Consider the following 12,466-nt stretch of genomic DNA (forward strand, 5'->3'; position numbering starts at 1 on the left):
TAACTTCATTTTCTCTACTTTTTTCAGGAATCATAGCTGGAGACAAAATCTCTCCTGTAAGAGATGAAGTCAGTAAAAGAGAAGGAGAATCTGTTACACTCAAATGCGAATATGAGACAACGTATAGCAGTCTTGCACTTTACTGGTACAGACATCATTCTGACCTTCAGGCACCTCAGTTTATACTCTGGAAAGGAGCAAGAGGAGCTAGTAGTGATGAATATATCCCAGATAAGCAAAGATATGAATCCATAACAACAGTGAGCTCAACTGAACTGACCATAAAGACACTAACCCTGGCAGACACAGGTCTCTACTACTGTGCTCTAGAAACACAGTGATACAAAGTGTAGAAGAGGCTGTACAAAAACCTGAACACAGATATCTGACTACTCTTCAAAGAGGAGGGAAGTGGTATTCAAACCACAGCTTCCTATCAGATGGATTCTGATTATTCCAGTTTTATCAGAGTCCCTGTGGTTACAGCTGCTAATGTAACACTGTGGGAGGATTCACATGAGCAGCAAATCCACATCAATGACAAACCAACTGTATGATGGTTCAAACACAAGACACCATGACAACAAATAAATGGACACTGACTTACCTACTAAATCCTCTTCATACCCTGTGGGCCATTAGGCCAAAATGAGCTCCTTCCATTGCTCAACAGATCACTGAAACACAAATACAACTCTTTAATCAGTGGTATTTATTATTTTCAGATATTAAAATCCAAAGAAAAATTCACCTGTTTTTTAAAACTTAAAGGTCCAGTGTGTAACGTGTTTAGTTGTTCATTATCAATTTCTGTGTTGCCTGTTCACAAACTTTTTTTTCATGAATATTTATACGGTGGCTCTGAAGGGCAAATCACGACAGCAAATAGGAAAACACGACAGCAAATATGAAAACACGACGGCAGATATGAAAACACGACGGCAAATAGGAAAACACGACGGCAAATATCAAAACACAACGGCAAATATGAAAACACGACGGCAAATAGGAAAACACGACGGCAAATAGGAAAACACGACGGCAAATAGAAAAACACGACAGCAAATAGAAAAACACGACAGCAAATAGAAAAACACGACGGCAAATATGAAAACTCGACAGCAAATAGAAAACACGACGCAAATATGAAAACACGACAGCAAATAGGAAAACACGACGGCAAGTATGAAAACACGACGGCAAATAGGAAAACACGACGGCAAATAGGAAAACACGACAGCAAATAGGAAAACACGACAGCAAATAGAAAAACACGACGGCAAAATATGAAAACACAACAGCAAATAGAAAAACACGACGGCAAATAGGAAAACACGACGGCAAATAGGAAAACACGACGGCAAATAGGAAAACACGACGGCAAATAGAAAAACACGACGGCAAATAGAAAAACACGACAGCAAATAGAAAAACACGACGGCAAATATGAAAACTCGACAGCAAATATGAAAACACGACAGCAAATAGGAAAACACGACAGCAAATAGAAAAACACGACGGCAAATAGGAAAACACGACGGCAAATAGGAAAACACGACGGCAAATAGAAAACACGACGGCAAAATATGAAAACACAACAGCAAATAGAAAAACACGACAGCAAATAGGAAAACACAACAGCAAATAGGAAAACACGACAGCAAATAGGAAAACACGACGGCAAAATATGAAAACACAACAGCAAATAGAAAAACACGACAGCAAATAGGAAAACACGACAGCAAATATGAAAACACGACAGCAAATAGGAAAACACGACAGCAAATAGAAAAACACGACGGCAAATAGGAAAACACGACGGCAAATAGAAAAACACGACGGCAAATAGGAAAACACGACGGCAAATAGGAAAACACAACAGCAAATAGAAAAACACAACAGCAAATAGAAAAACACGACGGCAAATAGGAAAACACGACGGCAAATAGAAAAACACGACAGCAAATATGAAAACACAACAGCAAATAGAAAAACACGACAGCAAATAGAAAAACACAACAGCAAATAGAAAAACACAACAGCAAATAGAAAAACACGACAGCAAATATGAAAACACAACAGCAAATAGAAAAACACGACAGCAAATATGAAAACACAACAGCAAATAGAAAAACACGACAGCAAATAGAAAAACACGACGGCAAATAGAAAAACACGACGGCAAATAGGAAAACACGACGGCAAAATATGAAAACACAACAGCAAATAGAAAAACACAACAGCAAATAGAAAAACACGACGGCAAATAGAAAAACACGACGGCAAATAGGAAAACACGACGGCAAATAGAAAAACACGACGGCAAATAGGAAAACACGACGGCAAAATATGAAAACACAACAGCAAATAGAAAAACACAACAGCAAATAGAAAAACACGACGGCAAATAGGAAAACACGACGGCAAATAGAAAAACACGACGGCAAATAGGAAAACAAGACAGCAAATAGAAAAACACAACAGCAAATAGAAAAACACGACGGCAAATATGAAAACACAACAGCAAATAGAAAAACACAACAGCAAATAGAAAAACATGACGGCAAATAGGAAAACACGACAGCAAATAGGAAAACACTTCAATAAATCACAAAACACAACGGCATTAACTTCTACCGGAAAAGGTAGGGCCTATCTAGCAGAGGACGGACCCTCCTGATTGGACAGACGCACTGTCTGTCTTTCGCGCTCCCAAATCACCCACAATCCTATGCGCGCGGCTTTGCCGGCTCGTTAAAAAAACAACAACAATGGCGGACCTAAGTGGGAGTTGGAGCGGCATCGCTGATGGCACAATTAACATTTAAATGTAAGTATATTTAGTGTTTGCCGTACATTTGTTATCACCGTTAATGTGTTACATCAATGTCAAGTGTTACGCATTAATGCTGGTACAAATTGCTATTATAATTAGGTAGATACACCCCGAGCTAACGTTAAGCTAACTGAACCTATCATTTAACATTAGGCTGTTAGCTAGCCAGCTGTGTTGCTGTCTTTTATGCCAATTGTGTTCGTAAAGTTTAATGTCCGGTGGCATTTTCATCTCTTTTTGTAAGCCGTTACTGTATATGCGTAATGTTAGCAGAGATTTAGAAATTGGTGTGTTTATCAGTTGTAGCTGCAGGATTGGAGGTGAAGCTGCACCTTGTTATCTTCACTAGCAATGTTAAATGAAAGCTAAAATGTATGAGTAGTTTCCCATGTAACAAGTATAACATTCCGTTATAGCATTTATAATGGTAAAGATCTTTTTCTTGTGTTTGCTGTCTTTTAACAGGGACTAAGGAACAAATGGAGGCTGCACTACAACGCTGAAGTTGGCATCTGATTCGCAGCTTCCGATTCGGCAGTTAAGGGGAAATTTAAGGGGAACTTAAAACTGTCCGATTCAGCAGGGAAACATAATTTACATTGCTAAGTGACTGATCCTCCGTTTTTTGAACCTCTTACTGTATTGAATGAGTGTTAGTCATTAAGGTAAATTATTAATTATGTCTAAAACACACTTTTAGATTTGTGAAAGCTTTATTGTCTTTATGAGAACACAATAAAGGGAGATTTCACCGTTTTTCTAAACTTGTCAAATCAGGACTAAATTATCCCAGAGAGTCTAAGGAGTCTTAAAAACACAGTTTGAGATTTGTGAAAGCTTTATTCTATTTGTGAAAATGCAATAAAGGGAGATTTTACTGTATTTTTCACATATAGACTACATTGGACCAGGTCCAGATCCAAAACCACAATACTTAAGACTTGTCAAATCAGGACTAAATTATCCCAGAGAGGCTAAATAAACTGTTTTATTTTATTGCCACAGCATGGCCTTTGCTAATTGACATTCAACGTACAAGTCCACGTCTCTCCATGTCATTTCTTATATCCATGAGCAGGTCTTCCTTCTCACTTCAAAAGAAAAGTAGAAAAAGTTATTTTTACCTTTTGGAAATCAATCCAAATATCGTCAAAGATTTGCCAGTGGTTTAATTTACTCTTCAAATCCTTCTCCTTCAACATAAGTGTTGTTTTCTCACCTTTCCTCAGAAAAAGAGGCAGGGCTGAGTATTTATTAAGATTTTTTTTAATTCATTTTAATCATAGGCCATTGTCTCAGGTGAGGAGCAACCCCACTTCTGGGGAACGCTGGGTCCCGATCTTCTTGGATGATGAAACCCAGCTGGACAGGATTGTGAAATACCTGTCAAACTTCCTCGATAGCTGTGACACACTCTCTGATAAAGTGTGCACCATGGTGTCTTCTGACAGGATCAAATACATCCTAAATGTGTTGCTGTCAGAGATAGGTCCACAGCAGTTCCACATTATATTCATGAAGACATTTTTTTCTATGACTTAAAGTGGCTATATGTAACTTTCAGTTTGTGTTAATTCTAGCGGCCACTTTGGACAAAAGTGGTAGTATTTTCACCACACCTGCTGTCGTAAAGGTCTTTTCTTTACGGTGCTGTATTGCCCACTGTAGATTACCAAGTTTGCGTTACCGTGTTTACACAAGTACAGGGGAAGACCTGCTCATGGATATAATAAATGACATGGAGAGAGTGAGTTAATTCTTGTCCAGTTTTGACAAGTTTAGGTATTGTGGTTTTGGATGTGGACTTGGTCCAATGTGGTCTACATATGCAAAAAACAGTAAAATCTCCCTTGATGACATTTTCACAAATAGAATAAAGCTTTCACAAATCCCAAACTGTGTTTTTAAGACTCCTTAGCCTCTCTGGGATAATGTAGTCCAGATTTGACAAGTCTAGGTGGATCTAGACCTAGTCTAATGTGGTTTATATGTGAAAAAAAAACTTATTGTGTTCTCATAAAGACAATAAAGCTTTCACAAATCTAAAAGTGTGTTTTAGACATAATTATAAATTTACCTTAATGACTAACACTCATTCAATACAGTAAGAGGTTAAAAAAACAGTTTTAAGTTCCCCTTAACTGCCAAATCAGAAGCTGCGAATCGGATGCCAACTTCAGCGTCGTGGCTGCACTAGCGTCACCAGAAGGGAGAGATGAGGAGGAGAGGGAAAGCAAAAGACAAGCAGGGAGACAGAGGCCAAAAAGAGATGTTGAATAGATTATTTGCTATATTAGAGATTGCCATTCAAAAAATAAATGCATTAAATTAACTAGTTTGTCTGTGTCTTTTAAGTTTTTGGGTGTATATATAATATAAACTGTTTTTCAATGTTTATTTTTCCATCAAATTATGACCTGGACACAGGAAACTTCTAACTGAGTAATTATATTCAGATGCTACCTGTTTTAATAACTAGTTAGGTATACAAGCTCTAAAAAGACATTAATGGAAACGTGTATCTTTATTATAACATTTATTCAAACATTACTACACAAGTATATTCAACATGAAGGGTGATCAGACTCAGCTCCCGATGATGGTGTTGCTTCCGGACTGCAGACAGAAGGAGAAAGATTAGGTTAGTCCAGTAGTTATCCAACCTGTCCTGGTAAGATTAGGTTAGTCCAGTAGTTATCCAACCTGTCCTGGTAAGATTAGGTTAGTCTAGTAGTTATACAACCTGTCCTGGTAAGATTAGGTTAGTCCAGTAGTTATCCAACCTGTCCTGGTAAGATTAAGTTAGTCCAGTAGTTATCCAACCTGTCCTGGTAAGATTAGGTTAGTCCAGTAGTTATCCAACCTGTCCTGGTAAGATTAGGTTAGTCCAGTAGTTATCCAACCTGTCCTGGTAAGATTAGGTTAGTCCAGTAGTTATCCAACCTGTCCTGGTAAGATTAGAATTGTATCATAAGTATATTTAAGCATACTGAAACATGAAGGTACTTCATGTAACTGTGTAGTGGTGTAGTTTCTTCATCATGGTCTTAACTGACAACTGTTGACCATTTAACACACTTACACCTACCTTTACTGTATTAGTGGGTGTTTATCAATGGAGGTATTATGACTTTTCATATGTTGGTTGTAGCCTTGTAGCTTGTGTGTTTACAGTACTATTTACCCTTTCTCACTTGCAGTTTAATGCATATCATACTGCCTGTGGTAGCTCATTAGCTGGTAGCGTTTACCTTGTAGTTGCTGATCATATTTTGCACTGCATTTGTCTGAAAGCTAGAAGCTACTGGACAATGAGCTAATGTTGCATACATGCAGTAAACTACAAGCTAATGTAAACGGTTAGCTACTGCAATTCTCCTTACCGGTAAGTGTTATGACTACTGTACAAACATGAACTCCCACGAGTTTTTAATTTATTGACATGGGATAAATAAGACAAAACGACTATTGCTTACATTAAAGCCTATCGGTGTCGGTAACGTTACCTACCTTTGCACGTTGCGAGCAAAGTTCCTGACAGAATATTCTCCTCCTGCAAGCAGACTGACGCCGATTCACCAACAGCACAGTTCATAGTTCCACATCCATTTCGTCCAGTGTTTTGAAATGAGAAACAACTAGTCCGTCTGTTAAAAGCATAGACAGTGAGGCACTTTTATTTTTTCACCTCTCCTTCCTGTCAAAAGACAGACAGTGCGTCTGTCCAATCAGGAGGGTCCGTCCTCTGCTAGATAGGCCCTACCTTTTCCGGTAGAAGTTAATGCCGTTGTGTTTTGTGATTTGTTGAAGTGTTTTCCTATTTGCCGTCGTGTTTTCCTATTTGCCGTCGTGTTTTCCTATTTGCCGTCGTGTTTTTCTATTTGCCGTCGTGTTTTCCTATTTGCCGTCGTGTTTTCCTATTTGCCGTCGTGTTTTTCTATTTGCCGTCGTGTTTTCATATTTGCCGTCGTGTTTTTCTATTTGCCGTCGTGTTTTTCTATTTGCTGTCGTGTTTTCATATTTGCCGTCGTGTTTTTCTATTTGCTGTTGTGTTTTCATATTTGCCGTCGTGTTTTTCTATTTGCTGTTGTGTTTTCATATTTGCCGTCGTGTTTTTCTATTTGCCGTCGTGTTTTCCTATTTGCTGTCGTGTTTTCCTATTTGCTGTCGTGTTTTCCTATTTGCTGCCGTGTTTTCCTATTTGCCGTCGTGTTTTCCTATTTGCCGTCGTGTTTTCCTATTTGCCGTTGTGTTTTATGATTTGTTGTTGCGTTTCTCTAATTGCTGTGGTGATTTGCACTTCAGGGCCACCGTATCTTTACCACCACCATCAATTCCAAGTATTCCTTTTGGCTTGAAATTTTACATTTGCACTGCATGAACTGGGGTAGACACTCCATAATCATGCGCCATCTTGAAATACGTTAGCCGGTAAGGGACATACTGCTCCACCTTTTGCGTTGTCGCTGTCACATGATAAACTCACAGGTGCTGATAATGCTGCTAATGGGTATCGTCACTTCCCGGCCCGGCAACTTTGAAGAAGGAAACATGGGGGACCACATATTATCTTATTAAATGGAGTGGGACAAAAAAAATCTACCGGGAAATTTCATAGACCACCGGCCCCCGGGGAGCGGGGGAGAGATGAATGTTGGGAAATAAGAGGCTGCTACGGCCCGCCATACAGGTTAGTTTGACCAGCGGGCAGCGGCGGCCGGAGCGAGCAGCTTTGGCGGCCTGAGCAGGCAGCTTCGGCGGCTGGAGTGTGCAGCGGTGCTGGCCAGAGTGGGCGATCAGACCGGCTTTGAAAAACTACCGGCCCATCGGGAAAATTTGCGACTCTCCCGATTGGCACTCCGCCTCATGCACGTATTCAAAATCCAAGTTTCAGGAATTTCGCCTAGAAAAAGAAAAAGATATTGAAAAAAGCAAAAGACCAGCTTTTTGCGTGAAGGCTACCGTAGCTGTAGAACTGCGTGGTGCGAGAGAGTTGATTGCAATGTACGATCTCAATGTTAGATGGAAGAAATTCCTACATACTGGACCTGAAGCTTCCACAACAACTCCACCATCTTTGAATTTAACCTCAAATGGCTGCAGAGGACCAAAAGATACTAAACTGTCACTTTACATTCAAGAAACATTCTGAAAAGAGCATAAAATGTAACATGTTGAATTATTAAGTCTGTTTACTTTCAAACTTTCTAGAAAGAAATATTAAAAGGCATGTACAGCTTCACTACAATTACCATCTTTTATACGTTCGAGAACAAACTGAATCTGCACCAGCTGTAAAACAGGAACCATGTCAGCTGAAAACTACAAAGACCACTTCATACAAGAAAAGTTAAACTAAGAAAGGAGAGAGGCACAACATGTGTTAGGTGTAAAGTTGTCAGTAGGGGGAATAACCCAGGGCTGTGAATGAGTCCTGTCACTGTGATCAGGTTCCTCCTTCTAATCCACCAACTTAGTGTTGATGAAGACTAAACAGAGAGATCACAGCCTTCTTTATACTTGCTGTAGCTCAGAGTTACTCCACACTGCAGATATGAAGCCTCTGTTCATCTCAGTGTTGCTGGCTGCTATGAGCCTTGGTATGAACACAACTCTGTTTCTTTGATATCAATCCAACATTGATATGATTCTTTAACAGCACACTGATTCTGTTTGTTGCTGTTTTACAGAATGCAGAGCACAAAAAGACAACGTGCTGCAACCAAAAGGAGATGTGACTGCTACTGAAGGAGAGGCAGTAACACTTGGTTGTCAATATAACAGCAGTTCAACTACTAGTAATTATCTCTTCTGGTACAAACAGGATGGAAACAACAGCCCCAAATTCATTCTCAGTCGCATTCAACGGGATGAAGGGAACACAGCAGACGAGTTCAGGGAGAGATTTTCATCTACACACAATTCCAGGTTAAGATCAGTTCCTCTGAAGATCCAGAAGCTTCAGCTGTCTGACTCTGCTGTGTACTACTGTGCTCTGCAGCCCACAGTGACAGGAAACACCAAAACTCTGTACAAAAACCTTTGGAGCAAAGACAACACAATACTCCACAACATCCACCAGAGGGAGTCAAACAGTGTTACAGTTTTTCTCAATTGCTAAAACACTAAAACCCATTGACTAAACAAAGTTCTCAGTTGCCTGAACTCATTTAGCTACTTGTGCAGTCTGTTGTCAATACCTTAAATCATTTCACATAGTAAAACACAATTTGCAGATCTCTCTTAGACTTCTCAGCAAAACTCTAAACACATTCTCAAAACACATTCTGCACTCTATTTCACATGTCATCAATACTGGTAAACACAAGTGGCAACAATCAAATAGAAATAGAGAACACATGTCATTGATTGAACACAACCACTATAGGGGTCGAAATTTGAAAAGTGACTGAATAAGCACATGAAATATTTAATTTTGCACTGCAACTGCTAGTTTTCTTTCACTTTTTTCTGGTATTTTAATTTATTCTTCTTTATGTGACTGTCTGTTCATGTCTTGTATCACTTGTGGTTCCTTGTATTGTCTCACATTAAAATAAAATCTTGAAAAAAAAAAGAACACAACCATTCAAAATGTATTTCCCTTATTTCAAATGATGTGACACAACCAATATAAGCCAGTTCAGAGAGCAAAAGTCTGAGAATGGATAGACGAAACAATGTGAGAAAACAAGGACGAGTGCATATGCGAGGTGGGCGACGAGGAGGAAGAGGAGGAGGGCAAGAAAGAGGAAGAGGAGGACGAAGAGGATTTTTGTCCCTTTTAGTATTGTATACTGTAGTATAGTGCATTGTAGGCTGTAGCCGAGGGAGAGGAATCCAGGATGTACAAGACCCGAGGCGGACAAGCAGGGAAGAGTTCACAGTGGTTTCCACGGGTGGAGGATAGGCTGGACAGTGTGGCTGGAAGTTTGTAGGTACGGCGGAGAAAGCAGCTGGTCTGAACGGGCACTGAACAGAAACACAGAATTCAGGATTAACTCAAAAGAACAAAGACAAGAACTAGAAAGTACTACTAACACAACTGAAGTTACTGAGATACAGAGCCAAGTTACCACATGGGTGTAGACAACAAACTGGCTGTGAAGGGGTGATCAGCCCGGTCTTAAGTATTGCTGGATGATGGTAGTAGATGAGCTGCAGCTGTGAGGAAAACGGCTGTGCAGGTGAATCGGCCACGCCCCTTGACCTACTTCCTCCTGGACACGCCTCCAGCACTCCAGGTGGAAACAGTTTAACACAATGTTAAAATTTGCCAAAGACTTTCATGGGAAATATTCAGGAAATCACTTAACATAGCTCAAAACAACCCCTCTTTGGGGCCATACTGTATCACCATACTTTAATGTAGAAAAGTAATTAAAAGTTTAAACCGAAGACAAGAGTTTGGCCTTCATTGGGCTGAATGGACATTCTGATATCAAGCACGGTTTCTACCAAATCACAGTTTATGTATCGTCCAGTTTTCAGACCGTTTCAGATTTTCCAATGTGTGTGTATGAGACAGAATGTTGAGAGCCAGAGGGGAGGACAGAGGGGGGAGCTGCAGTATGACTCTCTGAAAATGTTCCAAACAAATTGCTCTCTCCCCTAAAGTTTTCACTCTTCATACATCATGGTTGGTCAAAATGTAGGAAATGTTGTGCCGGTCGCAGACATGTAACTATGGAATAATAATTAAAAAAAAATAATTTATAATGTTTATTGATCCTCAGTGGGGAAATTACAATTTACACTCTGTTTGTTAGAAATCACTACACACAGGCCTGAAATACACATACATGCTCAGGACCTATTCATGCACAAATGGAGAGATGTCAGAGTGAGTGGGCTGCCAGTGCTGGACCAGCGCCCTGAGCGGTACAGTACAGCAGTACAGTACCTTGCTCAAGAGCACCTGGCAGTGCCCAGGAGTTGAACTGGCATCTCTCCAGATACCAATCCACACTGTGTACTTTGGTCCGTACTGGAACTTGAACCAGCAACCCTCCGGTTCCCAACCCAAGTCCCTACAGACTGAGCTACTGCCACCCCTAATCCAGCGGCCTTAAACTTTTGTCTCTGTTCACACCAACTGCCGATAGAAACAATGAAAACTATCTGTTTGCCACAATGAGCTCCTTCCATTGTTCAACATGTTGATCTGCATCCCAAATAGACACTGAAATACTAATAAAACTGAAATCACTGGTTGTTTATATTCCATAACATCATAATTCACAGAAGAACTCAGTAGAATCACATTTTTACCGCTGAAGATTTTACTAACTTAAGAATTTCATGAAAACAGAAGCTTCTCCAACAACTTCACCATCTTTGAATTTGACCTCAAAGGCTGCAGAGGACCAAAAGATACTAAACTGTCACTTTACATTCAAGAAATATTCTGAAAAAAGCATAAAACTTAACATGTTGAAATATTAAGTCTCAGTTTGTTTCAAACTTTCTAGATAGAAATATTAAAAGGTTTCAGGTTCACTATAATTACCACCTTTTATATTTTAGGGAACAAAATGAATCTGCACCAGCTGTAAAACAGGAACCATGTCAGCTGAAAACTACAAAGACCACTTCATACAAGAACAGTTACACTAAGAAAGGAGAGAGACACAACATGTGTTAGGTGTAAAGTTGTCAGTAGGGGGAATAACCCAGGTCTGTGAAGGAGCCCTGTCACTGTGATCAGGTTCCTCCTTCTAATCCACCAACTTAGTGTTGATGAAGACTAAACAGAGAGATCACAGCCTTCTTTATACTTGCTGTAGCTCAGAGTTACTCCACACTGCAGATATGAAGCCTCTGTTCATCTCAGTGTTGCTGGCTGCTATGAGCCTTGGTATGAACACAACTCTGTTTCTTTGATATCAATCCAACATTGATATGATTCTTTAACAGCACACTGATTCTGTTTGTTGATCTTTTACAGAATGCAGAGCACAAAAAGACAACGTGCTGCAAGCAAAAGGAGATGTGACTGCTACTGAAGGAGAGGCAGTAACACTTGGCTGTCAATATAACAGCAGTTCAACTAATATTAATCTCTTCTGGTACAAACAGGATGGAAACAACAGCCCCAAATTCATTCTCATCCGCGTTCAAGGGGATGAAGGGAACACAGCAGAGGAGTTCAGGGAGAGATTTTCATCTACACACAATTCCAGGTTAAGATCAGTTCCTCTGAAGATCCAGAAGCTTCAGCTGTCTGACTCTGCTGTGTACTACTGTACTCTGCAGCCCACAGTGACAGGAAACACCAAAACTCTGTACAAAAACCTTTGGAGCAACAACAACACAATACTCCACAATGTCCACCAGAGGGAGTCACACACTGTTAAACTTCAATATTTTTCCTCATGTAGTCTAGAATCAATTTACCTTAGAAGTGTAAGTGAGAGAAGTGAAACTACAGAGCTACGATTAGACGGAGAGACTCAGGGAGGAGCTGAGCTGTTACTGAACTATAGAAGAGAGAGGAACTTCTATATTCAACAGAGATCAATACACAAACCATCAACATTACCTTTATTCAACATGCTGTCACTGCAGCATTGTTTGTGTTCTCTGCTGTTTCTTTCCATTCTAACAGGTATGTTAGATTATGCAGCATGA

General features: G+C 39.9%; 2 gene segments (V, D, J or C); both read left to right on the forward strand.

Annotated features, from left to right (window-relative positions):
* Positions 1-8,243: 8,243 nt before the first annotated feature.
* LOC116052715 lies at positions 8,244-8,834 on the forward strand (the record flags this gene model as incomplete). The annotated part of the segment is given in 2 exon segments: positions 8,244-8,436; positions 8,527-8,834. Coding segments are annotated over 2 exon segments (426 nt in total), but the record flags the coding sequence as incomplete, so codon positions are not given.
* Positions 8,835-11,539: 2,705 nt separating this feature from the next.
* LOC116052716 lies at positions 11,540-12,088 on the forward strand (the record flags this gene model as incomplete). The annotated part of the segment is given in 2 exon segments: positions 11,540-11,693; positions 11,784-12,088. Coding segments are annotated over 2 exon segments (423 nt in total), but the record flags the coding sequence as incomplete, so codon positions are not given.
* Positions 12,089-12,466: the final 378 nt, after the last annotated feature.

The sequence above is a fragment of the Sander lucioperca genome, chromosome 9, assembly GCF_008315115.2.
Source record: "Sander lucioperca isolate FBNREF2018 chromosome 9, SLUC_FBN_1.2, whole genome shotgun sequence".
Classification (NCBI taxonomy): Eukaryota; Metazoa; Chordata; class Actinopteri; order Perciformes; family Percidae; genus Sander; species Sander lucioperca.